Source organism: Syngnathus acus, chromosome 1 (genome assembly GCF_901709675.1).
Source record: "Syngnathus acus chromosome 1, fSynAcu1.2, whole genome shotgun sequence".
NCBI classification, from domain to species: Eukaryota; Metazoa; Chordata; class Actinopteri; order Syngnathiformes; family Syngnathidae; genus Syngnathus; species Syngnathus acus.
The window spans coordinates 1,333,126-1,360,576 of NC_051087.1; the positions used below are offsets into that span (position 1 = coordinate 1,333,126).

General features: G+C 46.5%; 3 protein-coding genes across 10 annotated transcripts; all 3 read right to left on the reverse strand.

The window, feature by feature from the left end:
- Nucleotides 1-2,815: 2,815 nt before the first annotated feature.
- Nucleotides 2,816-14,520, reverse strand: tmem131l (transmembrane 131 like). Of its 5 annotated transcripts, none has more exons than XM_037258803.1 (35): nucleotides 14,317-14,520; nucleotides 13,834-13,907; nucleotides 12,509-12,552; nucleotides 10,681-10,752; nucleotides 10,433-10,556; nucleotides 10,227-10,343; nucleotides 9,987-10,091; nucleotides 9,315-9,392; nucleotides 9,065-9,218; nucleotides 8,611-8,669; nucleotides 8,423-8,528; nucleotides 8,254-8,350; nucleotides 8,052-8,196; nucleotides 7,808-7,978; nucleotides 7,674-7,743; nucleotides 7,479-7,602; nucleotides 7,327-7,396; nucleotides 7,149-7,258; nucleotides 7,012-7,081; nucleotides 6,803-6,936; nucleotides 6,550-6,692; nucleotides 6,292-6,484; nucleotides 6,023-6,208; nucleotides 5,793-5,942; nucleotides 5,177-5,693; nucleotides 4,925-5,049; nucleotides 4,681-4,850; nucleotides 4,409-4,591; nucleotides 4,245-4,323; nucleotides 4,038-4,138; nucleotides 3,814-3,952; nucleotides 3,651-3,721; nucleotides 3,434-3,573; nucleotides 3,091-3,307; nucleotides 2,816-3,054 (listed from the first exon to the last, which is right to left on the reverse strand). In XM_037258803.1, the coding sequence occupies exons 1-35, from the start codon at nucleotides 14,438-14,440 to the stop codon at nucleotides 2,924-2,926; spliced, it is 4,593 nt and encodes a 1,530-aa protein (XP_037114698.1). In that variant the 5' UTR covers nucleotides 14,441-14,520; the 3' UTR covers nucleotides 2,816-2,923. The 5 variants fall into 5 exon arrangements, with proteins under 5 accessions (XP_037114698.1, XP_037114689.1, XP_037114682.1 ...); XM_037258794.1 differs by having other exon boundaries at nucleotides 3,088-3,307; XM_037258787.1 differs by having other exon boundaries at nucleotides 2,816-3,307; nucleotides 7,674-7,740.
- A 206-nt stretch (nucleotides 14,521-14,726) lies between these two features.
- mnd1 (meiotic nuclear divisions 1 homolog (S. cerevisiae)) lies at nucleotides 14,727-19,215 on the reverse strand. The gene is made up of 8 exons (XM_037259016.1): nucleotides 19,029-19,215; nucleotides 18,429-18,494; nucleotides 18,291-18,348; nucleotides 17,433-17,581; nucleotides 17,230-17,304; nucleotides 17,041-17,155; nucleotides 15,893-15,937; nucleotides 14,727-15,492 (listed from the first exon to the last, which is right to left on the reverse strand). The coding sequence occupies exons 1-8, from the start codon at nucleotides 19,029-19,031 to the stop codon at nucleotides 15,386-15,388; spliced, it is 618 nt and encodes a 205-aa protein (XP_037114911.1). The 5' UTR covers nucleotides 19,032-19,215; the 3' UTR covers nucleotides 14,727-15,385.
- Nucleotides 19,216-20,197: 982 nt separating this feature from the next.
- trim2a (tripartite motif containing 2a) lies at nucleotides 20,198-27,345 on the reverse strand. Of its 4 annotated transcripts, none has more exons than XM_037258834.1 (13): nucleotides 27,130-27,345; nucleotides 26,157-26,387; nucleotides 24,649-24,839; nucleotides 24,332-24,584; nucleotides 23,967-24,118; nucleotides 23,724-23,904; nucleotides 22,451-22,798; nucleotides 21,637-22,179; nucleotides 21,361-21,528; nucleotides 21,079-21,247; nucleotides 20,905-20,975; nucleotides 20,701-20,841; nucleotides 20,198-20,626 (listed from the first exon to the last, which is right to left on the reverse strand). In XM_037258834.1, exons 3-13 carry the CDS (start codon nucleotides 24,780-24,782, stop codon nucleotides 20,474-20,476), a joined length of 2,313 nt encoding a protein of 770 aa, XP_037114729.1. In that variant the 5' UTR covers nucleotides 24,783-24,839; nucleotides 26,157-26,387; nucleotides 27,130-27,345; the 3' UTR covers nucleotides 20,198-20,473. The 4 variants fall into 4 exon arrangements, with proteins under 4 accessions (XP_037114729.1, XP_037114746.1, XP_037114722.1 ...); XM_037258851.1 differs by lacking the exon at nucleotides 26,157-26,387 and having other exon boundaries at nucleotides 21,637-21,737; nucleotides 21,801-22,179; nucleotides 27,130-27,344; XM_037258827.1 differs by lacking the exon at nucleotides 26,157-26,387.
- Between the last annotated feature and the right edge of the window lie 106 nt (nucleotides 27,346-27,451).

The following is a 27,451-nucleotide window of genomic DNA, read 5'->3' on the forward strand; positions in this document are numbered from 1 at the left end:
ATACGATAGACGTCTTTATTTTTTATTTTTAGCACTTTCACGACGGCTTTCGTCATAAGGAAAACATCAAATAACAGAAAATAGGACAAACATTGGCAATGATACCAAGTATGAGTTGGACATATTTCTGCTTTCATTCATCCTCCAGATAGTTAAGATTTTTTTTTTCTTCTACGTAGTCCTGGCACTTTCGGCCCTAAAATGTCTGCTTCAAACTAAAATGTTTGACTTCCACTTTCGCTCGTCCTTATCACACCTGCGCCAAATTGAATGTGGATCTAATTTTTTTATATTTAAAATTAAATTGAAATCGTTTTTAAAGGGACGTAACATACAGCCACATTTCCCATAATTACATAGTTACAACAAAGACTTATAAATCAAATTGAAATGTAAAATGTATTATTTTTTGCACTTTTAAGACTCTTTACAGACACAACAATTTGTGACAGCAGTGATAATAAAAGGCCACAATCCAAAAAGATTTTGTCAATGCAGCACATCCGCGTCGTCCGGGTTGGGGTCCCAGTTGGCAAGCAGGTCACTAAAGTCCGGTTGGGAGTTTTCCAGGGTGTGCAGGCTGAAATTCATGTGGGTGTCCCCATCGTGAAGCTCCGGAGGGTCCGGCTCATTCCAGAAACTGAGCGGCAGGTGCCTTGCGTTCATGGGGCGGCCCTGGCCTTTGCCCCGGGACTCAAACAGCTCAGCTAGGGGGCCCAGCTCCGAGGAGGGCTGCTCCTCGCGTGCCGATACGACCGGCCTCAGCGGCTCGTCGTTGATGTCGTCGGAAGCGGTGCCCCCGTCGTAGACATCCCGGCCGAAATACCGGCGGACGTCGCGGCTGATGACATCGGCGAACCTCAGCAGACGCTCGGTCGCGTCCTGTGGGTCTGACAAGACCCGGGGCTCCGAAACCGTCTCGTCTTCATCTTCATCTGTGGACCACCTCTCCTCCTCTTCTTCTTCCTCCTCCAGAGGGAAATAGACTGGGGACGGCACCCGGAGCTGCAAGTTGCGCATGACGCCCGTCGCCATCGTCGTGAGTGAGCTGCGCTGCGCTGCGCTGGCCAAAAATGCCAACTGTATATATACGCACGCCTCAGCGAAAGTGGGTGTAAATATTTGTGTTGGTCAAATAATCTTTTGTTTACTTTAGCGCCCGGCAACTAGGAAGAGGGTCTGCGCCTTAATGGACGCTCTGCTGGGGCCACAATGGAAAGTTGCCGTGGGCACGCACACGTACACGCATAGATAAACAAACGTGGTTTTATGAGGTAGTTAAAAGGTAAAAAGAGCGTAAAAGCGAATTTCACGCCGTTTTGATCTCTAAAGGAGGGCAGAAATTAAGCCAACACATGATGCCAATGTCGTCGTAATAATAATAATAAATAAAACATATCTCAAGAAACACTAATGAGCTAAAATGATGATGGGTTTAATTATGCAATGTTATCATTATATAATTGTCATTATGTAAACCAAATCACTTTGTGCCTTCAATTGATAGACGTTATTTTAAATCCATTTTTAACCATATTTAATTCAATAAAGATTTTTTAAAAATCTTTATGTACATAATTCACTCAGTCTGGTTTGATATATTTTGCTAATATTTAATCTGGGTATTAATATTTAATCGGGTCACTTTTTTGCTATCTTTTTATTTTTATTCAATATGTTTTTATTTATACAGTTTACAAAATACTTTTGTTTGATTATTTCCTTTGATCTGCCTTTTTCATTCATTTATCCAACGTTGATTTATTGTTACATTGGTTTAATGATTACATTTTTAATTAGTAAATGGTTGTTGTTCATTTCTAACGTATTTTGGATGATTACTGAGTCTGATACTTTTCTCTTCGTTCCTTATTTGGAATGATACTTTACTGATACATTTAAATCCCCAATTTTCCTATATTTTAAAAAAGCGTTGCTGTCATAAAGCGTCATCAGAGGGTCAACTAAATCCACACAAGTCAATTACATTGTGTTTATGTCTGCATGCGTTATCAGGACCCCCCCTGGTCATCAGTATCCTGGCTTCTGTGTTGACTTTAGGCCTCAAGATCAATAGCGGCAATATGGCAGCACTCCACCGTCTGATCGCAAATTACACGCTCTTTTAGCCACACGAGCTCTATGTCCACACTAGCGCACAGAAATACGCAGACGTCATCTTTTTTCCATCGCTTTAAAAGCACATGATCGTTTTGGGATTGTTTAATCATCACCACAAACGTTAACTGAATTAGAAACCTTTCTAGCAAGTTTAGTTAAGGTGACAACACAAACAAAACACGTTGTAAACACATAAATCATGATAGTTTCGGATTTCTGTCAAAAATATGAAGTCCATTTGATCACAAAATTTAAGCACGTTTCTGTTTCCGACGACCAAATGTGACTTGGCAAACAGATTTTAGGTCCATGCAAAACTGGAAAAGAAAATGTACTTACCTGCATTCTCTCCAATGGCCAGTAGAGGGAGACGTGAGGCTTCTAAACTTTCACAGAACTCTGGGGGCAAAACACAGTCAGAGAAGCTCAGTGATGAAACCATATCAAATCAAAACTACTCACCATTTGAAGAAGGCCGTCATGTCTGAGAAGATTTATTTCCAAGTTGATTCTGAACACAGCCGCATTTAAAACGAATTCAACAAAATGGAGACTTTTTCAAGTAGAAAACCTTGTTTTTAATTTTCTATGATCAAAACTGCAAAACATCTAGAAAAATATACAACAAATGTCCACAACGTTTGAAAATGGGAACATAAAAGAAAAGGAATATTCACATTTTCCCCATTATTGATAAAAGAACATTCTTTTTTTTTTACTTGGTGGTATACATGTTCTATATGTTTTTGCAATTATTGTGATGCTTTTTTTTTTTTTTACTCATGGTTGTTTTTCTTTCTTTCTAAACGTCGCCGCAGTAGCCCGAGTCGTTGGATAGCTGCGAGTTGGAGCTGCGATTGGACGAGGAGTTCCAGATGTCCAAGTTCATGTGAGGGCCGAACGGGTTGAAGCTGGAGAACGGGACGCCACCGCACGCGGGCACCGCTGCCGAGAACGGGACGCCACCGCCACCACCGCACGCGGGCGCCTCTGCCGTCTCACGGGCGAAGGGCGAATGCGGCGGCGTGACGGGTGACGCCGGCGACATGGGTGACGCCGGCGACATGGGCGCCGAGCGCTCATGCTGCAGGTGGCCGTGGTGGTGGTAGGGGGCGCTCTGCGGCGTCCAAATGGAGCCAAACAGGCTGGACATGGGCGACAGGCTGCGGGTGCCTGAGAAGAAAGGCTGACCAACCACCGGTTCTTCGTTAAAGCGCGTCAAAGCCAAATTGATTGTTGAGAAAAAAATTTAGCGGGGCTCGACCGACAATGTATGGTGAATATGAAAACGTGTGATTGTAAAGATGGTCACCTTGGTGCCCACGCAGGCGGCAGAGTCCCAAGTGGAGCCCGGGGATTCTTGGGTATGTTGCTCACTCCAGCCCGCCTGACTGGCGGGGGGGACGGCGTGGCACTCTTGATGAGGAAATCCCGCCTGCATCGCCGCGTTTCCTGTCGGACGGTCACACGAGGCTTAAATGAGGATGTGCGGTTAGCGACGCCGCGCACCAATGTGAAGGCTTGTGTACCGATGTAGCAGCCGTCCTCGCTGTAGGCGTACGGATTACTGCAGTGGTTGTTGCCACTTCGCCATGCAAACCTGTGGGAAGAAACAAACAAAAAATATTAGATATACACACATACAGTTGGTGACGGGTTCTTCCAAAAGTGTCGGTCGGGATGGCATCATACCCGTTATACGGCCTTGGCGAGGTCGTCTGAGGGATGAAGGGCAGCACTTCGGCGGTGCTGGTGTTGTACCGGAACTCGTTGGTGAGCGGAACCGAGGGTGCCGACCAAGTTTCCTCGGGCCGGAAGTGACCCGTCAGGTCTGGGGGGGGAAAAAAATACAATAAAAATCAGCTACAAAGTTTTTCACATACAAAGATGTTTTGGATTTCGGACGGCCTGGTTACCAGTGTTCCTCTCCACCCCTGCGGCGACGGCGGCAAAACTCGGGGCGAAGCTGGACACGGCCGGGTCGGGACTTTGGCACTGGTCTTTACGGTACACGCTGCTGGTTGGAACACGTGACACAGTTACGATTTAAAAAGGGGGGGGGGGGGGGGGGGGGGGGGGGGGGGAAGCATGAGGAGCCACTTCTAGCGTGAGTCATTAAATACTTGAAGGGTTTGCAGTTGGCGTTTGCAGGCTGGTAGGCGTCTCGCTCTGCTGTGTACATGTTATACTGCATCGGATCCCCTGGGGGGGGGAAATAGAAGGCAACTCATAAAACGTGGGACCACGTCATGACTTGCCACTTCATGAGATGTTTTTGTGTGTGTACTTTTTCTGGATGAAGTAGCGCAGGCGTGTCTGGCTTCCTTGTCGCCCTCCACGCTGCTAGCGCTGCTCCAGCTGCCCCAGCTCCCCCTGCTGGCCCGCACGCTGCCCGACGAGCTGCCCGAGTCCGAGCCCGACTCGCACCGCTCGGCCACGCACTTTCGCCGACTGCGGGCGGGGCAGGCGCCTGCCGGAGTCCAAATAAAACAGCCGCAATGAAAGTCCCACCGTCGAATGCGATTGAGTGTGCAGGCAAGAGAGGGAAGCTTTGCCCACCGTTTTGTCTGACGGCGTTGTCGGCACGCAGTCCGGGTTTGGGAGCTTCGACCGCCGGAGCGTTGCAGCAGCGGTTCTTGGTGCGTGACGGCGCCGGGTTGCGGTCCGCCGCGCTCCAATCGGGCTCCCGCTGCCTCTCCGGAAGCAGCAGTGCTTTCTGTTCTGGAGCGCTGCAAAGTTCCAACCGAGACAATTAGCGACGAGAAAAAGCCACGAGAAGAAAAACGACTGGCGGCCGGCCTACCTTGAGACACACTCCGTCTTCCGGCGACTTTTCTTTCCCTTATTATTATTATTACTAAGATTACTACTACTGCCCGTGTCGGCAATTGACGCCTTTTTGGGGGGGTCTTTGTTGTCTTCCCTTAACTGTAAGAGAAAATAACAATAGTTTGATTGCAAGTAAAGAGCAGCACTGACATTTTCAGTGGAATCGTTTGGTTACGCTCAAATGGTTTTCCATTTCCAATGTAAATCACACTATCAACGCGCTGACCTGTAGCTCAGCGTCGGGCGCCTCGGCGTGATTCATCTCCACGGGCTTGCACAACAGGAGGCCCGGCCTGGGTCCGGGGCAGAGCGTGACGTTTTGCGGGAAGCCAGCAGGAATTTCCACGGGAAACATAATGGCTGCTGGCACACTGTCTTCAACTTTCAAGTCCGCCGGCGCCTTTTTGGCCATCTCGCTGACAAATGACGGTTCGTTGTTGTTGGACACGTCGGGGTCCGGCGTCAGAGGCGCTTCGGGTACCGGTTCTTCGTACTCCTCACGCTCCTCGTGCTCTTCGTCCGTGGGCGCCGACGGCGCGGTGGCCGCGCTGGGCTTGTACTTGCCGTAGTAAAGGGACACCTTGTGTTTCTTTTGGGGTTGCGACGGGGCGCCGGGGGAGCTCTTCTTGGACGACTGAGGACGCTGAGCGGGCTTGTTGGACAGCGCCGGGGAACCGCGACCTTTGCCCTTATCCGAGGTGTGACACGAGTCCACGTAGCTCTTACAACTACCCTTGGCTTTACTTGAGAGGGGAAAAAAAAAAAGACGCAATTTAAGTATGTAAACAACTTTTGTTCTGCGGAAGCAAGATGGTGGAAAAAAAAAAAAAAAAAAAACATACTTGACACCGTTGGGTGTGATGTTGTTGACGGGGCCATTGTCGCGGGACAAGTTGGAGTTGTGGTTGCTCCGGATGGCCGGCACGGAGAACTCGCTGAGGATGTACTGCGCCTGATGGAACGCCATCAAGCACACACCCAACAAGGAGAAACTGGAAAGACACACACAAAGAAGTTGGAGGTCCGCCAAAGTAACGCTAACCGCTAACTTAAATGTCAAGTAGCAACTGACCAGGTGAAGACAAGCGTGACCACCCAGAAGGATTCCTCCCAGCTCGGGCCCGGCACAACTTGAGCGCACAGGGGCAGCATGTGGTGGGGCAACGTCACGTTGAGGGTGAACGGGAAGCTGGTGCCGCGCGACGTCACCAGCACCAGGTCGCGGATCACCCAGGACGACGTGAAGTCCGGCGTGAACCTGGACGGGAGCAATCAAACGAGTTTGCTGACATTTGCTTTAGCCTGCCAGACAAAAAACAGGAAGTAGCGAGTCCCACTCACGCTACTGTAATCTCGGCCGAGCCGTTGCGTTCGAGGCTGAAGGAGCGGCACTGCAGCACCTCGAAGCCGAAGCCCTGACACTTGTAACCGTTGACGTTCATGGACGTGACGGTGAGGGGCAGCTCGCCGGCGTTCTCCACTTTGAAGCTTTTGCGGATGGCGAAGAGCGGCTTGTTGTCGCCGCGCAGGCCAGCTACGGACGGGATGAACCATGACAATCCATTCATGATTTAAAAAAAAAAAAAATGGAGCCCTCACCATCTCTGCACTCCATCAGAGTGGACTGAGGAACGTTGAAGCGCAGGGAGGCCCCCGGACCGGGCAGCTTGCCGCCAACCCTCAGCAGCTCTTTGGCCCCGTGGCCCCTCACCGTGACCATGTCAAACACGGTCAGGTTGTTCCTGAAAATGTACACACACAAACTGAGACTACATTTGAAGCTCCTTAGATAAGACGTCAGAGCTCTGATTGTCTAAATTGAACCACTAGACTGGCTTGAGGGTCTGTGTACCTGATGATCAGGATGGTGGTGGTGGGCTTGTGCTCGGACGGCGTAAACACGACGGCCACTTCCCGGGATTCCCACGGTTGGAGCAGCAAGCGCAGGACGCCGTCACCTCTCGGGGTCTTCGCATCCTCGCTCGCCTTGAAAACGGGCGAGAATCTATCAAGGAATGCAATGAAGGCAACGAGGAATCATGTTTTGTTTTTTAAGCTCACCCTGGGTGGTACGTTCAACAATGAGAACTCTGCAGTACTGATGTTGACCGCCAGGGGGCTGATGTTGAACCTGCAAAAGAAAACTGCTACATTTAGAAAAGGTGAAGAAAAAAAAAAACCCTGCTACGCTGTTGTACCATTTGGTGAGAATGTCCAAAGCTCCAAGTGGGGAAGGATAGAGGGAAATAATCTGGATCTCCACAGAAACCACAGATGACGAAGGGTTCTTCAGCAGCAAAGTTTTCACCTACAGACACACATATTTCCTGTCTCAGCATTTGTTTCACGTTACAACGCAAGCGATTGCTCAATCACCTTGCTCTCATTAATGGGCGTGGCGCCAAAATCCAGTGGTGACGACGTCTCTGTGGGGAGCCTGGGCCACCTGAAACATGCACACAAGCCGCCAATAAAGCATTTTTATATTTTAAGAATAGGATTGCGTTAAGCCTTTTGTTGACGCTGACCTGCAAGGCAGCTTGTCTTTATTCTTCTGCCAGCGGGAGAAGAGTCGGCCGGCCAGCTTGCTATCAAGCGTCCAGGACGAGCGCGAGAAGTCCGGCAGGAGCGTGCGTTGCCACTCTGAGCGATCTGGACGCCAAGCAGAATTCGATGAATCGTAACCGAGCGTCCGATTTCAAAGACTTATTTTCAGGCCTCACCTGCTTCGGACAATTTGAGCGGGCACGGTCGCCGGCACTCTCGCTCGGACTCGAACACCAAGTCTCCCTGCTGAGACGGGAGATAACCAACGACTCAATGCGGCTTCCGCGACGCCAGTTGGCGATTTTCCTACCTCGGAAGGGTCGGCGTGAAAGGAGAGAGGGACGCGCACGGCTGCGCCCACTTGGGTGTTGAGGCCGAGCGTGAGGGAGTGACCGGCCGGCGGCGCCCGGTCCGAGAGCCGGAGGGACAAGATGGACCAACAACCCTGCGGCACCGTTAGCGGGCCGCCGAAGTTCAACACCTGGCGGGCGGAAAGAAAAAATTGCTGTCGACTACACTGAGTCAGCATCCAATTCTTTTTCCAAACGGCGCACCTTCATCGCCCCCTTCAGTTTGGGAGAGAGACGGGCGCCGGTCACGGTGAGCGGCAGCGGGAACGGGTTGGTCAGCCACAGTTCCACCCGCTCTGTGGTTTTCTGTTTGACTTGGAAAAGGCTGGACAGGTCCTCCGTGCTCCACCTGCGGCCGGGTGCGTGTCAGAACCGTCCTGCTGATGGCCGTATTGGAATGTGTTACCTGTGCGCGATATGTAATCCGGCCAGGTTGTGCGTCATCTGGTTGCCGAGCACCTTTACGCTGATATGACGGACGCATTTGCTTCCGTGGCCGGAACCTGGAATGGCGTGGGAAAACAGATAGGTGAATAAACTGTGAGTGAGAAAGGAGCAAGGGGAAAAGTTTGGACCTCTGCAGGTGAGGGTGGCCACTTGGGTAAAGTTTTTGGCTTCTGAACGCAGAAGAACTCGATTGATTTCCAGAGCGGCGTCCACTTTGGATAGCAACTGCATGTCCTGGGTGGGTGGATTCAAAACACAGAGAAGCGTCAAACATGCATTTGGATTTGCAATCAGCCCCCAAAGACAAACAAGTCACCTTTATGTAGAGCCTTTTGCTTCCGGAATTTTGCATATAAACTCCTATTTTTGGTTCCCCTGCAACAGAAATGACATAGAAAGAAATGACAGGCTAAAACGAATTCAGAACAAATGAAAGCAAGCCATGCACTTCAAACATTCTATATACGTTATAGCTGACAAAGAGTAGCGATACCTCCAGTACGTTTTGAGGTAGAAAATCTCATTTTACACAATGAGAAAAAAACCCATTACAATTTCTTTTTAATGTGGATTGTTTTTATCAAATGAAATGAAATGCAAACAGAGGAATGCAAATAATTCAAATAAGAATATTTATCTCTAGTAATTACTTATAATAGTTTTTTTTTCTTATTTATATTATTATTATTTTTTAAATATTTGTCTCCAGTAATTATTTATAATTGTGTTTTTTTTCCTTCTTCTCCAGGGCACGACAAGGAGACACCCACCGAGTGCGGCCTGTCCGGCAGCGGGGACCGTGAGCAGCAACAGGATGTGCTCAAGGACGTAAGGCTTGAGCTTGTCCAGATCGGCGGGCTGCTCGCAGCGTGCCGACAGGTCCAGCTGCAGGCTGAGCCGCTCCTCGTTCTGGAGGCAGGAACCCTGCGTGTGTGTGTGTTGGCAAGACGCCCGGTGAGGCTTCCCAAGCACGAGAAGTTTCGGACAATAATACGCAGAATAAAAAAAATCCACCGGTACCTGTGACGTGACGAACAAACTCTTGGGCAGGCTGCACTCCAGCAGGAGACCCAGAATGGTGATGTTGGACACATCTTCCTGCACGAGTAACAAACACAAATGCTCTGGCATTCAAAGTGGGATCTATTTTTTTCCAGTATGGGTAAGTCACGATAAAAATACATGGATTTAAAAAAAAAAAAAAAACTTGTTGAACCCACACTATTTTAAAATCTGCTTAATTGTTGCACAACATCGTATAAATACTCGTCTGGATGATTTTGCATACGTGTGTCAATCGAGTACAGTAAGGTTACGTAAGAACCTTTTTTTGAAAGCAGAAGCAGAACTGCGGACGGACTGAGCGGCAAGAGTGACCCTGCCAGGCTACTTCCTCTTGCGTGGCTTTCGTCTTGACTTTTACATCACTTAAACACGCGCAGACTTTCACGCTCTTGAAAAATAAATGAATAAATAAACACAAACACACCCACCCCACCCTTGGGGTGTCATTTATATTGCTAATTATAGCAGCATTGGTGTCGGATATCAGGTCAAGTGAGCGCCTGTGCACGCCGGACTGTGTTGTGTCATCCGAGCTGCTGACGCGACACTTTTTCTTTTTTAATTGAATTTTTGCACGACAAAAAGCTTCTTTGTGCCTGCAGAAAAGAGTTTTGGATGAATGCATACCTGAGTTTGGGTCAACTTGATGCTCTGGATATGCGGGAACACCAACTCGCTGTCCTTTCGTTGGACAGATTTTAACGAGCCCTGGTGGACACCGACACCAAAGACCTGAGAGGAGGGGGGGGAAATGATTAAGATATTAGTTTAGCACAGTTCCACAACAAAGCAAACCCAGAGAGTTGAGCTTTTCAATCAAATTCCTTTTTTTTTTCTTTCTAAGAGATCACACAAAAGTCCACTGACCTGATATGAAAGCAGCCCGTGGGCTGATGTGTTTATAAATAGCGTGTTTTCTACGTTGCCCTCCTCGGATGGGAGGAAAATGAGTTTAAAAGATGTTTTCCCTCTGGGGGGGATGACCTGGAACAAAAACAAAATAAAGCAAATGTCACTTCAAGAGGCCGGAGAATGGAGAGTCAAGGAGATATGAAGCAGGCTCGCTCACTCACTCTTCTGTGCGAGGAAGGTATGTGAAAGTGCCTGCTGGACGTAAACATAGACAGCAGCGTCACGGGAAGCTCCTGGCTGGGGTTGTGGACATTTATGGTTTCGGCTCTCGGCAGCCACAGCGGCCTAAGGAAGAGACCACGGACAATGAGTGATGAAACCACAGCCGGGAAATATTTGATATGTGAAGAAAAAAAAAACATTTGTCAGGTTTTGGGCATTTGTGTAGAGCAGGAAGTGTGTGACTTACTGATTACCGAACTTTAATATCGGCGGTTGGAAGTGCAACGGCCTCCCAACCTCCGAATGAAATGCGGACGAGCTATTGGAGAGAAGAACGACGTGTTACAGGAGAGTTACAGAAATTTGGCATGAGAAATAGTTGGCAACTTATGCGGCAAATTAGCCACATTTTGCTGACGTCCCAAGTAGCTGCGGCTAATGGTTAACGTACGCTAAGCGCAGCTGCACAGTTCCTTCACTGGCACTTCCTTTAAACAGAGTGAGCAGTCCACACATGGTTAGAAATGCACACGAGGTTGAGAGAGAGAGAGAGGGGGGGGGGGGTGGGGTGCTAACTGCGCATATCCCCTTGTTCGAAACGGGGAAGAGTCATAGTGAAAGTAAAAGCAGTTCCTTGCACACCGACGGTAATCTGGCACAAGTTGTGAGGCGGTGAAGATAACAAAGACGAGGTGCTAAATGATGTCGACATCAAGCTGAGAAGGAAAAGACTTTTTCTCGGCAGCATTTTTTATCTCACGCCCACTTGCAGCACTCCCTCTCCCCTTGGGGCAAATAATTGCATATGAACGACGTGCTGCTGTTTTGGTTAGCAGCAGCGCGTGAGTGAGAGAGCGGCCAAGGGTTGTGCCCACCGTCTCAGGTGACGGAGGCGCTAATTGCCGCCTCTCCGCTCGGCCGATAAGACGGGCACGCGAGAGGTCACGCGACCCAGGAAGCGTCAAGGTCAATGAGCCGCTTGTCACCTCCCCGAGGTTAAAAGCAGACACCCGGCGCCGCTCGGCAGCTTTGGACGGGAACGAGAATGTCTTTTGGGTGAGGTGAGAAGACTTTTAGAATTTGAATTATGGTGATTTTTCCTTTTCTTATTGACTTTTGGTCGTTTTATGAAGTTTTCAGAGCCAGTTTGTTAGTTCTTATTAGTTCTAATAAAGCCCGGTGGCATCCCTTGACTGTGTCACGGTTTCAAACAAAGTCTTGGCTGTCAAGCCCAGGGTTAAGGCTTTCACACTTGGGTCAGGCGTGGCTTCGAGTTTTAACAAGGGCTGCGCTTTAAAAAAAACATTTTCATTTCAAGCATGTCGAAACTAATCTCCGAAACCACTTTACAAGGTCATTAAGGTTTCCAGACAGGTTTAGCGTTTCAAAGTAGTGTCACCCCATTTGAAGTTCATGAGAAAACCCAAGAGATGCCCCCGGGGATGGATTCATCGTGATGCTGATTGTTGATATTTCCATCGATGGAGAAAAAAAAAAGCATTCTCTTGCAGGGGGAGCAGCTGGGAACGATGGACGTCCCCTCCATTTTCTTTTAAGGACTTCTAAAATTAGTCAGGAATTCTGTTCTGTGCCTCTCTCTTACCCACGGCCCCCAAACTCCCACCGTAACCCCCCCCCCACCAATATAAACAACATAGCCTGAATGCAGGGCAAGGCCCGTCGCAAACACAATTACAAGCAGAACGCAGCACATTGAGAAATATTTGGAATATGCAAAAAAATAATAATAATACAAAAAGGCTTGGCAACTTGCTTTTGGTCTTATTCAAAACATCGTTGTGCACCAAATATGAAAAAATAACTCGTTTATGGTCTTTTTTTGTGGTGCAAGAATGGAATTTGGATCAAGAACTGGTTTATTCAGAAACAGGTGAGCGAGCTTTTTTCTAATTCAAAACAACAAGCCGCAGTTTGATCACAGGCCAAGTGAGAATGAAGAACCTGCTTTGACATTCTTTGTGTCTTGCTCCCATGTCGACGGGGTGTATTTAGGGTTAGCGTTACGTCTGCCAGCTAGTTTTGCAGGCAATCCCACAAATTGTTAACCAACCTACCTGTCTTGAAGTGGAAGCTCATCTTTTCTTGGCCCCTTTTCCATCTACGAACGAGAGAGAATTGTTAAGACAATCATATGGTGTCAAAACGGTGATATATTTTGGGGGGGCAAAAAATTTGGAATCCAGTCAGAGGGCAAAAAAACTATTTTGTCACATCCTAATGGATGAAGTGAGCACAAGAGCAGCTGATGTCGCGCAACAATGACAACTTGTGTTGTCGCTGCCTGCAAATATGCTGAAGATGCAGAAAAGTATTTCCCCGTTGACAATGGAGGAAAGTTTTGAAGTCAAGCACGCCAATCGACCGCCATTTTGCTCGCATGTCTAAGCAATTTAACCGGTGGGAAAACATGTTGCATGCATATTAACATTTAATTATATGCAGCGAAAGTTTTAATTAGCATTTAACCCCCACTAATTGTCATAAGAACACGCCTGAAAACATGTGTAACAAGGTGGACGACTCACGCACGAGTCTAGTATTTACAAAAGACCCCGCCCCCCTTCCAAATTCCACACCTCCCTCAGGTACGACAGTCAGCTGGCAACTTCACTGGAAGTTATTGGTTCACGTGCGCTTGCGTAATCGCTCACTCACACATTTTATGGTTAAATTACACTCATTTTTTGGTATCATAATTTACATTCAGCTATCATTCAAGGATATTAAATAGCAAAAATACTAATAGTTTCTATATTTAGCTAAATTGAATAATCCCACGTGTGTCGGCAAACATTTCCAATATAACCCTAACCCAATAATATTAAAAGCGGATCTTTATTGCTCCTTTACAAAGTTATGATAACGAATCAAACAACCGTTATTAAAAACCATCATGGCTGTAAACAGTATTGCACAATGATGGTGAGCAGAATCAACTTTGTTTCATCAAAACCAGTATGTACATGTGTTCCTAATATTGTGGAGTTGCAAAGTGTCGTGGGGTCGCCTGCCTCCATGTGTAATTGCACCCTCCATAATGGAGTGCACAAACTGGAACATGGGGTGCGGCGTGCAGCCGCATGGTGGAGGGGGGCACTTGGCTCCGTTTACATGGCATGTATCCGACATTTGCATCATTTACACATGCATAATGAGCATGCAAAAGTAAAATTGCGATCATCGTCAATGGAGTGCGCGGACAATAGAGGGGGGGGGGGGGGAGAACCGTGCAAATGTGCAGCGGACAAGCCAAACAATAGATGTCACACACGTGCTCCCGATTGGAACTCTTTTTGATGGTAAAATTAATGAAGAAACAAATGACTTCCGAAAAACAATATTTGCACACGTGCATAAATAAATAAGCAGTTGTATTTACCTGCAGCGGGACAAGCGTGTCTGCATCCTCCGGCTGCCAGACCTCGACCACGCTGGTGGCCATTTGACTCAGAGCTTTTGAATGGGCGAGAAAAACAACACATCAGATCAGATGTGAGCTGGGAAGTTTATTTAGCGGCGCTCGAGAGATGTATCGGCGGTTTTTAAAGTAGCTCATAGTAAACTGTATTCGCATAAAGAAGCGACAATTGTGACGTGACTTGGCATCGCTTTGACAAAGACTCGCTAGTTAGCAGGAAGCGTTAGCAAGGCGGCTAACCCAACTTGCTCACACAAATAAACCTTTGTGTTGCGTTTGTTTGATCAACTAATCTAAGCGATTAGTGTTGAACAATATAATAATGAGTCTGTGGGTGTAAATAGAGCGATGAAGGGGGCTATTAAAGCCCCATTTGAGGCTGCTGTCAAATCAACATTTGGCGTACTTGACATGACGAGAGGAGGAAAAAAAATGAAGACGGACCTTGTCTCTGGGCTCCTCCGTACTGCACGCACGGTAAGATTAAGTGTAATATTCCCAGTAGTACGTTGAGCCACGTCTTCCGGTGACAATAGCTGCCCTGCTGGAAGTCCTGCGGCCCCGCCATGCCTTGTGTTCCGCCACACTACCGCCGCAGCGCTCGATCTCTCGGGCCACAACAGCAACAGCCGCTTGCTCAACCCCCGCCAGCGAGTACTCCCTCCCTCTTTCCGTGGACTCCACACGCGCATGCGCAGTGGCGCGCGCACGACTACATCGCCGACAAGTTGGCGACGTGGTCGGCCAAAGTGAACGCGAAAAACGGCACAATAATAAAAAAAAATAATGTCACGTCGTCCATGAATTTTCAACTCATCATGGGAACACGTGACAGTCCACAAATAATCACACACTTTTCAACAACACACATAGAATTCCTCAATCCAAATTTTGGAAATTCCGATTCACATTTTTCCAGAATTCCAATCATTCAAATATCGTGACGATCGGCTCTGCAGACAGGTTGGGCAAGCACACACATGAACAAACACACGAGCGTGTCAGGTGGGTGTGTCCAAACAAACTTGCACTCAGGCATTTATTGACATTTTTCCCTCTCTCTCGCGCTACTTCATAAGGGCAGCACATTTTCAACAAACAAACGTGAACAGCGTGCAGCTACAAAGCCCCCCGACGCATCGTGAAGCGTCAAGAAAAGTCGTCCACATCTTTTACGACACAAGCAGTTCTGTTCTGCTTCTCAGAAGACACCAGGAGTCATCGCTGACGTGCCGCGACAGACCATTTTGTTGGCTCAAACAGAAACATGACTTGTACGGGCCTGGCGTGGAAACGGACAAACATTTGCAGAGGCAAAGAGGAACTCAATAGAAAATGGCTGAATAACGACAAAAGAACTCCTCAGGAAGTCCATTTTTTTTAGACTAACAGGTGCAAGCTGTTTTCTGACAGCAAGCCCACAAAACGGATGCCCTTGTTTTGTCTGGCTTCGCCCAAAAAGTCAAATATGGGGCGAGGAGATCCATCTGGCAAAAGTGAAGGACCGAGTCAGTCAGTCCAGGTAGTCAAAGTCCTCGGGGATCCCGAAGGCTTGATCGATGCGGCTGTCATCAAACGTAAACTTTTTCTTAATCCAAGATTTGATGGCGAAAACATTGTCTAGAAATACAAAAAAAATAAAATGTATACGCCTCGTCAGCTTATTCAGCAAACTTTTTAGGCAGCAAACTGAATTGTGTCCTTCACTTGCGGACTCTTGTTTACTTTCTGTTTCTCCAGCAACCCATTTAGGCGGCAAAGAAGTCCAGCTAGGGTTTTGCCAACAATCAATGGAATCCTGTTTACATTTTGTCCCATCTTCTATAGTGACCCTTTTCGGCAGCCTTGGTTGACCAAAATAGTCAACGGTCAGCACGGTTACACTTGAGGAATCGACAATAGGCCACAGAAAAACAGAGAGCGAGCCTGCATGTGTCAATTGTTTCACAAGCGGCATTTGCGGTCCCTGGAAATAAATTGCGAGCAGGGCGTGGCGGAAAATTCCCCATAAATGTCTCACCTGTCCACCTGGAGACGGCTTCTTTGGCCACGACGTTTGATTTTCCTGCAAAACGTGTAAAGGCAAACTGGTTAGTGGATTACTCACGGCGACAACAAATAAATCATAACGATAACCATTTTATTAGGTCACCAAACAATATGGATTATTCAAGCAATTAACGATCAGACCTCGGCTAATTATATCTTCGATAAGTGGGAACAAGATAATGTACGACTGTCGCATTGTTTTTCATTATTTATTTGAAATGAATACGGTGCAACAAAAAAAAAAAAAAATCCTCACTGTTTTGCAATCTAGGTCTGAATTTATCTGACTGGCTTTTTTCGTTCCACCAACTCCAAATAGTAAAGAAAAACCATGAAGCTGCAGGAACTTGAGGTAAAACCGCATCCAAAGTGTGCAAGTGTTTATCGTGGATGCTTAAAGTCTGTCTGTCAATCATGCGAGGTGAACATTACGTTCCCTCGCAAGTCGTGTAATTGATGCTTCGCACGAAGTTGCCGTCTTCTACACGACATGCCTTCAAATAGACGCTTTGACCCGATTCGCCACGTTTTGTCATCCATTGGAGAAAAATAAATTAATGCCCCATGGCGTTGTAGGAAGTGTAATAATCTCAAAGTTTATTAGGGTAGTTTGTGATAAATAGTCGCAAGGTGCGTTGTACTCTTACATCATCAACGCCGACCTCAAGTAGACTCTTGAATACTGCAAATGCCATGCCACTGAGGTGTGCCATCAATTATAACTCAAATAAACGCCCTTCAAGAAAAATAGGGCTAGTTCACGGAAATAACCTCAGTTTTTATAATCCTTCTAATAGATGTCGTTAATATAATAGACGCCTCATTTGAATAGACGCTCCACCTAACAAACAATCCCAATGGTGGTTATGTACCATTTGTTTTCCACTTACTTTGTACTTTAGCATATATTTTTGGCTTTACAACGGAAAGAAACATCTGCAAAAATTGGCAGATTTTTTTTGTGGGGTCTGGAAAGTTTGGATGTCATTATCGTTGACTTATTCTGATATATGTTAAAAAAAAATAAAAAATAAGCAAAACATCTCCCCCAAAAAATATCTGCCAATATTTTTTTTGCAGATTTTAAGATACTTAATATCGGGCCAGGCGAGAACTCACTCATCTGTTCGACAACTTGCGGGTCACACTCCTCGTACTTGTCCAACTCGGTCTGCAGCTGAGCTCGCTCGTCTTTCAGCGCTTGAAGTTCCTTCAGCATGGTGCTTCTCTCTTTCTGCGCACACACATAGTGATTCAGCTTGTGAACATACTAAAAAGTTTGGCATGATAAAAAAGATTCTTTGTTACTGTATCCTGCCGTCCTTCTTTGGCTTTTCCAATGGCGTCCTGCAGGGAGGTTTGCCGCTGCTTTGCCTCAGACACCTTTTGAGCGAAGACAATCCTGAATTAGAAGATTGCACACACTATGAACTAAACATAAGGGTTATCATAAATACATTTGAGTACTATCAAACCTCATTCATGATCTATTTTTCTATAAGTGTGCTCACTTGTTTGTCCAGCTCCTCCAGTTTCAGTTCGCGAGCGTGCAGAGCTTTGCTGGGGAAGGCCCAGTAGTAGTTGGACGTGCCTATGCGCTCACAGTCCACCATGTTGTCGTCCACCAGGCTCTTCAGCACATCCTTCACCGTCATGGCCTCTGAAAGACATCAAAGACACAACATGATTGGTTGTAGTAGTAGTAGCTTACTAAAGAAGTGAGGCATGTTTAGCTTTTTCACAATAATAAGAATACAAACATGCATTTTGCAATGTAGCATATTAGCTTTTTTTTTTTTAAATATTTTTTAATTTGGCTATAAGCAGTGGCTCACTACTTTCTACACGTGTATGTCAGTTACCAATGTTAAAATGCGGCATAAAACGTCTTTGCAGTCAATAAAACTATAATAAATGCGTGTGCCTCTCTAACACCAACAAAGCAAAAACATCTGCGGCCTGTCAGCCACTTGGAGAGAATGTAGCGGAGCCAGAATGACATCTGAAATGTGACACTTTGAGAGAGAAAAAAAAAATGGCAGCGTTCTGTTCAGAGCTACACTAGCTCGGAAGGACTGCAGAAAAAAAACTCTTCCCCATCGTCATTAAGTAACAACATCATGCCCGAGTAAGGAGCGCCAAAACATGTGCTTTTGATCACAGCCCGGCCCGAACATCTACATTGTTATTGTTGAAGTAAAGGCGCTTTTACACACTGGAGTGCTGTGGTTTCGCTACATAGTGTAGCACTGCTGCTTAAAAGAGTCTCTGGCTCACTTGTAAAAAGGAGGGAGGGAAGCCCATAGCAATTTGTACTTGATTAAAAGGCTTTATTTGGGGCGAGGTCCAATCATGGATTTTTAACTTACGGATTCCCTTTGTTTTGGGGGCAATCTTCTCAATATCTTTCAGCTGAAAAACGTCCTTCTACAAAAAAGAAAACAGTTTTGTGATTTATTTTGGAGACAACAACCTTCTTTTTGTATAAATCACAAAATATTACTGACGGTTTCAAAGAAAATCTCCATCATGCGACTTCTCTTCTCCTCAAAACTTAATCCTTTCTTTTTGGACTGAAACACAGTGATGATAACACAAATGTCAAAATCACAAATAATACATTCAAAATCACAAATATTGCAATACACATTATTTATGGTTGACCTTGTACTAAGGAGGCTCAGAAGAAGTAACAAAACTGTGGAAACTTCAACCTACTAAATTTAAACCTTGTACAAAAAGCCCCTTAATAATTATAAAACTAATTTAACAAAAGTATTTTTATTATTATTTAATATTACGTTGAAAATATAAACTCATCCACTTGGGACGTAAAACGAAATTCAGTGTCGGGACGACAATCTTTACGACATGCAGCATCCATTTACGACGACTGTCCAATCCGCAACAATTTTCTCAGAATGTTTGACCTTATCAATACTTTTTACAGTCCATTAACATAAGAAATAATTTCAACAATTCAATAATATAAGCCGTTAGAGTAAAACGTTTGAATTTGTTGTAAGTTTATTCTTTAACATATCACTTAAGTGGAATTCCAGCTCGAACCTCGTCCAAACGTTACAAGGGACAAGAAAATAACTCACCATTTTGATGGGCAGGCCACCTACAAACGTCCACCACCTCTAATGTGTGACAAATCTTCGTTAAATCGTGTTTTGTGGTATTAGTCTTGTCTGATTTTGTTTGTTTTTAGCTCCAAATGAAAATCAAGCCTCGAAATGCCTCTGAAATTCCCGCGGAACTCTGTCAAATGACCGCCCTGTGTTGTGTTCACGTGTATCTTGGAAATTATGAAACCTTCAATATGGCTACGACGCAGCTATTTCTGTGTTGGAGAATGTGTCAGAAAGAAAAGTTCTTGTCTTGTCAGAAAGAAATCTTCTTGTCTTGGCGTTTTCACAAAGCATACATGTTCTTCCCCAATCCATGTTTAGATGATCAAAATCACGTAAAAGGACTGATTGTTGTTGTGAATTAAACGTTTTCCGATGACAGTGAAGGCACCTTTGCATTTGTTGAATTCTACTGCTTATTAAAAAAAAAAAAAAGTTAAAAATAAGATAAAATAAATTTATAATAGTTGTAATATTCCAACAAAAGTATATATAAAATATCAAAATGCTACAATAGTATGTTTTCATGTCAATTACAACTATTTAGCACACATCACATCATAAAAATAAGAGGACATCAAAACATCCTTTTTTATTGTCCGCTGGACATTTTAATTCCATTCAAAATGAAAAGAAACAACAAAAAATGTAATAATTTAATAGGAATGTGTAGAAAAAAAATTCTCAGAAACTGTGCAACCATGTGTCTGTACTGTCAAACTATTGACTTGCTACAATTTACTTTGTTAGTACGCAAGTGTAAAATGTTTATTTTTGAAGGTGCAGACGTCACAATATAGCAGATTGCACTTAGTGACTCAGTAGCACGTGACTTAGTTTGTTTTGGATTGCCCCTTGGATTGACGCTTAATAAAGAGCCATGCGTATATTTAGCGTTGTCGTATCGTACTGTTACGTCGCGGACGTGCACATATTTACTTTGGAACTTGAGTGTATTATCCGAAGAAATATAACAAGACTTTCTCCGCAACAGCGTTAGTTTTTTTTAGCTTTGTATTACGGCTTAGCGCTTAAAATCTGAGAATGAAATTATTACATCACATTGAAAATATTCTCATGATATTTATTGTCGTTTGACTATGATTTTGTTTCCCCCCCCCAATATTTCTTTTCATATATTTTTTTTCCCTTTTCATTGTGGCACCTATACTTCTTCATACAATACTTTATAAGTAATCCGGCAAAATGTAAATACTGACTTTTTTCTTTTTTGGTCACTGCAATTCAGAATAGCTGTGATGGAATGTGTACGTTGGTTTGAAGTGATTCCTAAAAGGACAAAGAAAACAGGAAGTCCCAGTGGCACAAATAGCGCACAACAGGTGAAGGTGAATGAGTGCAAATCTGCTCCTTACGTAAGTGTGTGTGATCATTTGTATTCAGTGCATGTGGGGCTACTGCAGGTAGCGGTAGACTTTGAAGCAGTGGTTTCCCGAGTCAGCCACCACCACGTGTCCATCCGAAGTGAGCGCCAGACCTTGAGGGCCGTACAGCGGGTCGGCCGACGTGTTGATGTAGGATAGGAAGGACCCGCTGCCGTCAAACACCTGACACAAAACAAGAACAATCCTTCAAATGAGAAAATAAAAAGTAATTACAATGCAGAAATATGCTAACTGGCCTGTATCCTGCTGTTGCCCCAGTCGGCCACGATGATGTTCCCGTTAACATCCACGGCCACCCCGGTGGGGGCGTTGAACTGACCGTTCCCTTCGCCGTTGGAGCCGAACTTCAAGAGGAACTCGCCCTCCGTGTTGAACACCTGCGGCGCATTTGTCCACAATTCCTTCCCGATCGATCGCAAATCTGTGCGGCGATGACGTACCTTGACTGAGTGGTTGTGAAAATCTGTTATGATGATTTCGTTGTTGTTGTTGACGGCAGCAAAGTGAGGTCCTGAATGGGGAAAAGAAAAGAAATCAAAAGAAGTTGAAAGGCTGAAAACTCAAAATTGTTTTACGGGTGTTACGCAATTTTTTTCGTTCACGTTGGCCGTCACCTGCAAACTGCTTGTCGCCGTTGCCACGGTTACCAAACTTGGTGACCATCTTGCCGTTGATCTGGAAAATAAAGACGCAGCAGGCCTTGTTGTCCACCACGATCACGTGACCGTTCCTGTCCACCGACACGCCCTTGGGGCCCATCAGCTTGCCCGAGCCGATCTTGTTCTACAGAACAAAACAAAAAAGCCATCCAGATTATTGTTCTTGCCACCAAAGCACTACAGTTGTCGAAATAAAGCTTCTCAAGTGATAGGTGCTTGGTACGTTGCCCGGCTCACCTTAAATTTACCGTCGGCGGAGAAGATGCTGACCCACTTGTTGTCATAGTCGGCGATGATGATGTCTCCGCTGGGGTGGACGGCTACGCCCGTGGGCCGCTGCAGCTGACCGGGCGTTCTGCCCCGGACCCCGAAACGACTCCGGAACAGGCCTTCGTTGGAGAAAATCTAATATAAAAATAACAGCAGTAAAATAAAGATTTTATTTTATTTTTTTGAAATCAATCAATAAATAAATAGTATAGGGCTCAAAATTGAAACGGTGTAGAATTGTACCTGCACGCACTGGTTGTTGCTGTCTGCAATGAGCACTTTGCCCGCACATGTGGACACGCCCTGCAAATTGGTGAACTCGCCTTTGTTTCGCCCTTTGCTGCCTGCGCAGATGCAAAACGCTCTTGAACGTTCATCAAAATGTCCAACGCAAACAAAATGCGTACCGATTCGGAAGATGAGGTCGTCCTCGATGGGGTTCTCTTTCCTGCGGCCGGTGCTGTACATGCTGGCGGGCCTCTTGATGGCCCGCTGCTTGACATGCCCGCTGCTGCCCGGCGACTTGAGCCTCTTCTTGACGCCGTCGGAGGCGACCGAAGCGTCGGCCGACTTGCTGGCCTTGGTCCTGAAGGGGCTGCCTTTGATATGCTCCTCGTACAGGCGCAGGGACAGCGTGAAGGTGCCTTCTTTGGGGGCGGTGAACAGGTACTCGTAGGTGCCGTTCTTGTTGTCCAGGATCTCGCCGTCGCCTTTGCTGCCGTCGGCCGCCGAGATCTCCGCCGTCAGGACGGCGTTGCCCATCTTGCAAAGGCCGCCGTCTTTATCCTGAGCAAAAGGCAAACGTGGGTTGATTTTGTGACATTTGAGGCATCCCCCATTTAATCCCTGATTGCAATTTTGTAAAATTAACCAAGAGAATTTTACGTTGTGAATTTAAAACACAATGCATTGGCTGATTGTATTGTACTGCCCCCTTGTGGCCAAAACAGACACATCAGAAAGGGGAGCGCAAATTGTTTTTTTTTTGTTTTGCATTATATTCAATATGTTAATACGATCTGTTTTTACAAAGAACAATATTATTTTCCTTTCCCACCTTGGTAGTGACGGTGATGGAGGTGGGCACGCCCGCCACGCAGTGCCGCAAACCCTCGCCGGTGGCCACCGTCTCGGACGCCACGGCGTTGGTGGTGACCACGCTACCCAGGTTGTGAATGGACTTCTTCACGCCCTCCGTCTCCAGGCGGAAGTCCAGTTGGTCGTTCTCGCCGGGCCGCAGGGGGAGCTCTTGAGCCGCCAGCTCCGCCAAACGCTCGCTCATTTGCTTCCTGACCAGCAGAACCTCGGCCTCGCCGCCGTGGCTCAGGGCCTGCTCGGTGAAGTCGCAGCTGCTGCGGATGCCGTCCTGGCCTTGCAGCAAGCCGTCCAGCTGAGACTGCAGCACCTGCATGAGTGGTTATCAACTATTTTCCTTATGTAGTGTGTTTTAGTAAACAAGTTTACAAATGTAGTCTTCAATAAAACTCCCGTTTCAAAGTCAAAATCACACAAAAAAAAAGTTTACAATTAGTGCGCACATTTCGGTAAACAAAGACAATTGTGTCTCCATTCAACCGATTGTACGTTTTAGGACAAGCAGCAGGGGGCAGCATTGTTCCATAGTGCTCTATTAATTACGTCAGCAAACCGGCTGGGACACAAACAAAAAACCGTCAGCACTCTTTTGGCGGCCAGAAGACTCGCTGTTTAGTTCTTTTTGGAAAACACCGACACTCAAAGACTATCAAAAACCCCAAAGAGGAGCACGAAATGATCATCCTTGGACGCCGTCTTGTTTTTGAAAGGACCGACGCAAACTCACGTGAATCAGCCTGTCACACTCGTCTTCTGGTTCACCGCCTGAGGCCATTGTGAATTTACGTCCAAGTACAAAAGCCCATTAGTGCTGCACGGTCTTTCCCCCTCCCCAAAGAGACCCCGAAACCCTTTGCAGGACTTTGTCCTCGGATGCAGTGCGACACACCCTGCCAGTGAGTGCACCCTGTACACTGGCTCCATCTATCTACAGGCAGACGCAACGGAACGCAAACTCACTCACTCCTCACACCCGCCCGCTCGGCGAGGCCGGCCCACACTGAACCTCCCCCCCTCCCCTCCCTCCTCCCTCAGGGCTCCGCTGGTTCAATTGTGAGTCATCATGGCATGTGATCAAGCTCCAGGGGCCAGCAAGCCGAGCAGATGATTGCTTTTGGGATGAGGAATGAGCTAGCAAGCGCGAGACCGGGACTCTTCTTCACTCGTTAGCATGAACAGACTCTAAACTGCCAAACATGTAAATTGTCTCTGATGTTATTTTGAGGTCAGCCCACCTTCTGCTTGAGGCCAAAGTTGACCTCCAGCTCCATGAGCAGGACGCTCTTGCGAACGTTGAGCGTCTTCTGTAGTTCGTCGAAGGCGGCGTGGATGTCCTCCTCGATGGCGCTCTTGCGACCCGTCAATCGCTGCAGGATGCCCGAAAGTGTGAGCAGGGAGCCGTCGATCTCTGGCAACCTGGTGGGAATTTTTTTTTAGAGGACAGAAAGTTCTTTTCAAAGAGTTTTTTTAACGCGTACCTTCTCTTGACGGCGTCCATCTGCTCCTGCAACGAAGCCTTGTGTTGCTCCACGACGTCTTTAAGCGGCACGGTGGGATGTTCTCCGTGCTCGCCGCTCGCGCACTCCTGACACATGGCTGTCTCGCACGGCGGACAGTAGAACTCCATAACCTGAGCCACAAGGAAATCAATTGAGCGTTTGTCATTTCCATTTTGAAATGAAAAAAATATATAAATTATCCATGACAATTTTTAAAAAATGTTTTTTAAGCTAACACAGACACACAAATGAAAAGAAAAAAAGGTTTGGATCATTAAATATCAAAAATAAATTCTGAAGAACATCATTGCGCGATCGATTTGAAGCTAGTCGGCAACGCTCACGTTGCCTCCGTGGTTGGGGCAGGAGAGCAGCTGCCCCGCCGCCACCGTGGCCATGTCGTTGAGGACAGCCGCCGCTTCCTGATCGCCGCCCGCTCGGCGCCGGCCCGGCGAGCGTTGCAGGACGTCCATCAGGTTGGTGATGAAGAAGTTGTTCTGCAGCGCTGCCACACCCTTCTCGGGCAGGATGGACGTCTGGCGGCACACGGGGCACGACAGCGTCAGGCTGTGCGCCGGGATGTAGTTTTGCAGGCACCTGGTTTGAGGCAAGACATTATTTGAAATGTGTCATAGTCGAAACAAATAAAACAACAACTCACCTTTCACAGAAAGTGTGCAGGCAGGGCAGAACTTTGGGGTTGTGGTATCGTTCCAGACAGATGCTACAGATCAAGAACTGCTTGTCGATCTGGCGCACCACCGGGCTGGGAATGCTGCCGGCGTCAGCGGCCATCCTAAACGCGGGACTCGGTAATGGCCGCCCCGGCTCTGCCTCTTATTTGCCTGAGCCCTGCCAGACATAAAGTATCAACTCCATCAGCGATGACCTCCTCCAAGGCGTGAGTGGATTATTTCGAAAAGGTGCGCCGGCCGTCGCTATCCCGTCACGGAGAAGAAAGTACAATCAACACTTTGAAGTTTCCCCTCGTTTTACTCACTGATGGGATTAGCAAGATTAAACAAATGTTTTTTAAGAAGCAGCGCACCCGCGCACCCCCTTCAACAGTGTCGGCATCCTTTTCGAATTGTCTGATTTGATCAGCTGATATTTCAGCAACACATTCTCAAAAGTTATGAATGCAAGATGCAAAAGGTTGTCGCGCACCCCCATCGCCCACCTGAGCAATAATAAAAGCAGAAACAAACCTCATTTAGCGCTAAATGTTGCTTTTATATCCAAGTTCAGCCATTGACAAACATTCCGAGCGACGCACCCCCCCCCCCATTCTTGAGAGTAGCAGCCATCCCGCGGCGAGTTGCTCTTAAGAAGCACTCTCGACGGGGCTGATCCATAATGAAGGAGAAAACAGAAAGCGGGGCATTCTGTGCTGGCTCCAAAAATAAACGCCTTACCCACAATGCACCAGTGACAGCCGGCTTGACTGTCAGAGCGTCCTTTTATTCACAAAGTGACTTTTGTTATCCGGGGAAAGTGTGTCAGTGCCGCAACGAGCTGGAAAAAAAAAAAAGCCGCTGGGGCTCAACTGCACTGCATGTTTATCCTCGATTATGTTTTGTTTTCATTTTTTTTCCCCGCCTAAATGGACTTCCACCACAAAGTGCGGTCTGCTTTCAATTAGCACTCCAATGAGGTAATGCGATGTGCTCACTGTCAAATAATGCCACCAGGACATCGGTGATCGGCTAGCAGATTGGCTAAAGGTTAGCCATAAGCGCTAGCCATCCCGAGCCTGCGTTTTGCTGACACCCACGTCACTCACCGACCACCTCAATAGAAAATTACTAAGTGGTCAAGATTTCTTTTCACGCTTCTGGCAGTGAAAACAAACTCTTTGGGAAACAAATCTACATTTGGTGCACCTGCTGAAAAGTGAGGATGAAAATGCCATGTTCCATCGACCATGGTTGACTTGCTCGATGCTAACGCAACCGCGCGCACCCGCCTCAGTGTACACACACACACACACACACACACACACACACGGACTGACGGCTCTTATGTAATCCCATCAAGCAAGCCATTCCCGTTTTCATGCTGGAGAATAATAAAAAAATGGAAACGTTCAAAACATTGCGGAGAGCAAGTGGGACGAAACAGGCGTCAAAACAAAGACATCACCGTTGTCGTCGTCATGAGCTGACTCACTTGTAAATACTTGAGAATGGTCTCTTCCGCTACCTCCCGTCGCATCCCTCTTGTCCTCAAGTAAACGTCGTCTCGCTGCCTTTGAGCGTGTGTAGCATGGATGGAGGGATGGAGGGAAGGAGGGAGGGAGGGGAAGGAGGAGAGGGGGGATGACGAATGGGGACCGAGCAGATGGAATTATGGGCGCTCCCGACGGGGAGCCTCGGATGCTGACTCACCCCGCAGAGCCAACTGTTATTATTCATTTGAAAATGAGAATGTATTTATTTATTTATAGATTATTCCGATTTTAATTAACACATCATTAAAAAAAATACTTCTAGCTATTTATATTTTTTTATCATTTACTTTAAATTTCCAATTAAAAAAACGTTTTGTTTATTTTTAATTCATATCATAGATTGCGACAATTATTTTACACAAGTTGCACCTAAATTTACCGCTGCACCACATTCAACTCCACAGTTCATTACTACTCACTATTTTTTTTTTATTAACAAAATTGATTGCTGTTATCTCGCCTGAGTCGGTGCTGCTGTTTGGGTTAGCAACGCGCTCCAAGATGATGTCACACAAAGCCACTTCCAATCTAATCTGGAGCGTCCAGCGGGTGCAGGGCGACGTGATATTACGGCGGCAGGCCGGGGCCACTTCGCGGGTGTCGAATGCATCACGTGAGCTCAACGCACTTGTCATCATCACGTTTCTGGCCACGCCAGATAAGACCACGAACCGTCCGTTTGTTCTTTTGTTGAAGCACACAAGCAACAAGTGACAAGCTAATGCTAATTTTGCATTTTGATTGATTTTCTGCAGTTTTGCAGGTGATGGAATTACATTTCAAAAAATTTAAATGTGAAAAACAAACCATACAGACTTGAATGAAAAATGTCAACATTTCCAGTGGACTATACAAACATGCAACTAGCATCGTATGCTAAAAGGTAAACAAAGTGAATTTCTTGTCACTCACATGACTTGCCAGCATCCGTTTGTCACATCAGTCATCCTCAATGTTAGTCGCCACTTCCTGCCTTTCACTCACTTGAAGCGAGCGCATCATGGCTGCCCGACTGTGTGTGTGTGTGTGTGTGTGTGTTGCTGGTCAACTAATCCTCATCTTGGATGCGGGATGGCAAAAAAGGCAGGAATGCATGTGAATGCTTGCAATAATCCAAACAGACTGATAGCCAGACAGTGTGTGTGAGGGGGCGGGACTTAAGGGGGAGGCAGCGGGGGGACCAATCAGAAGCGACTGTTCATGACCACTACATATACGTACATCCCATTGGACT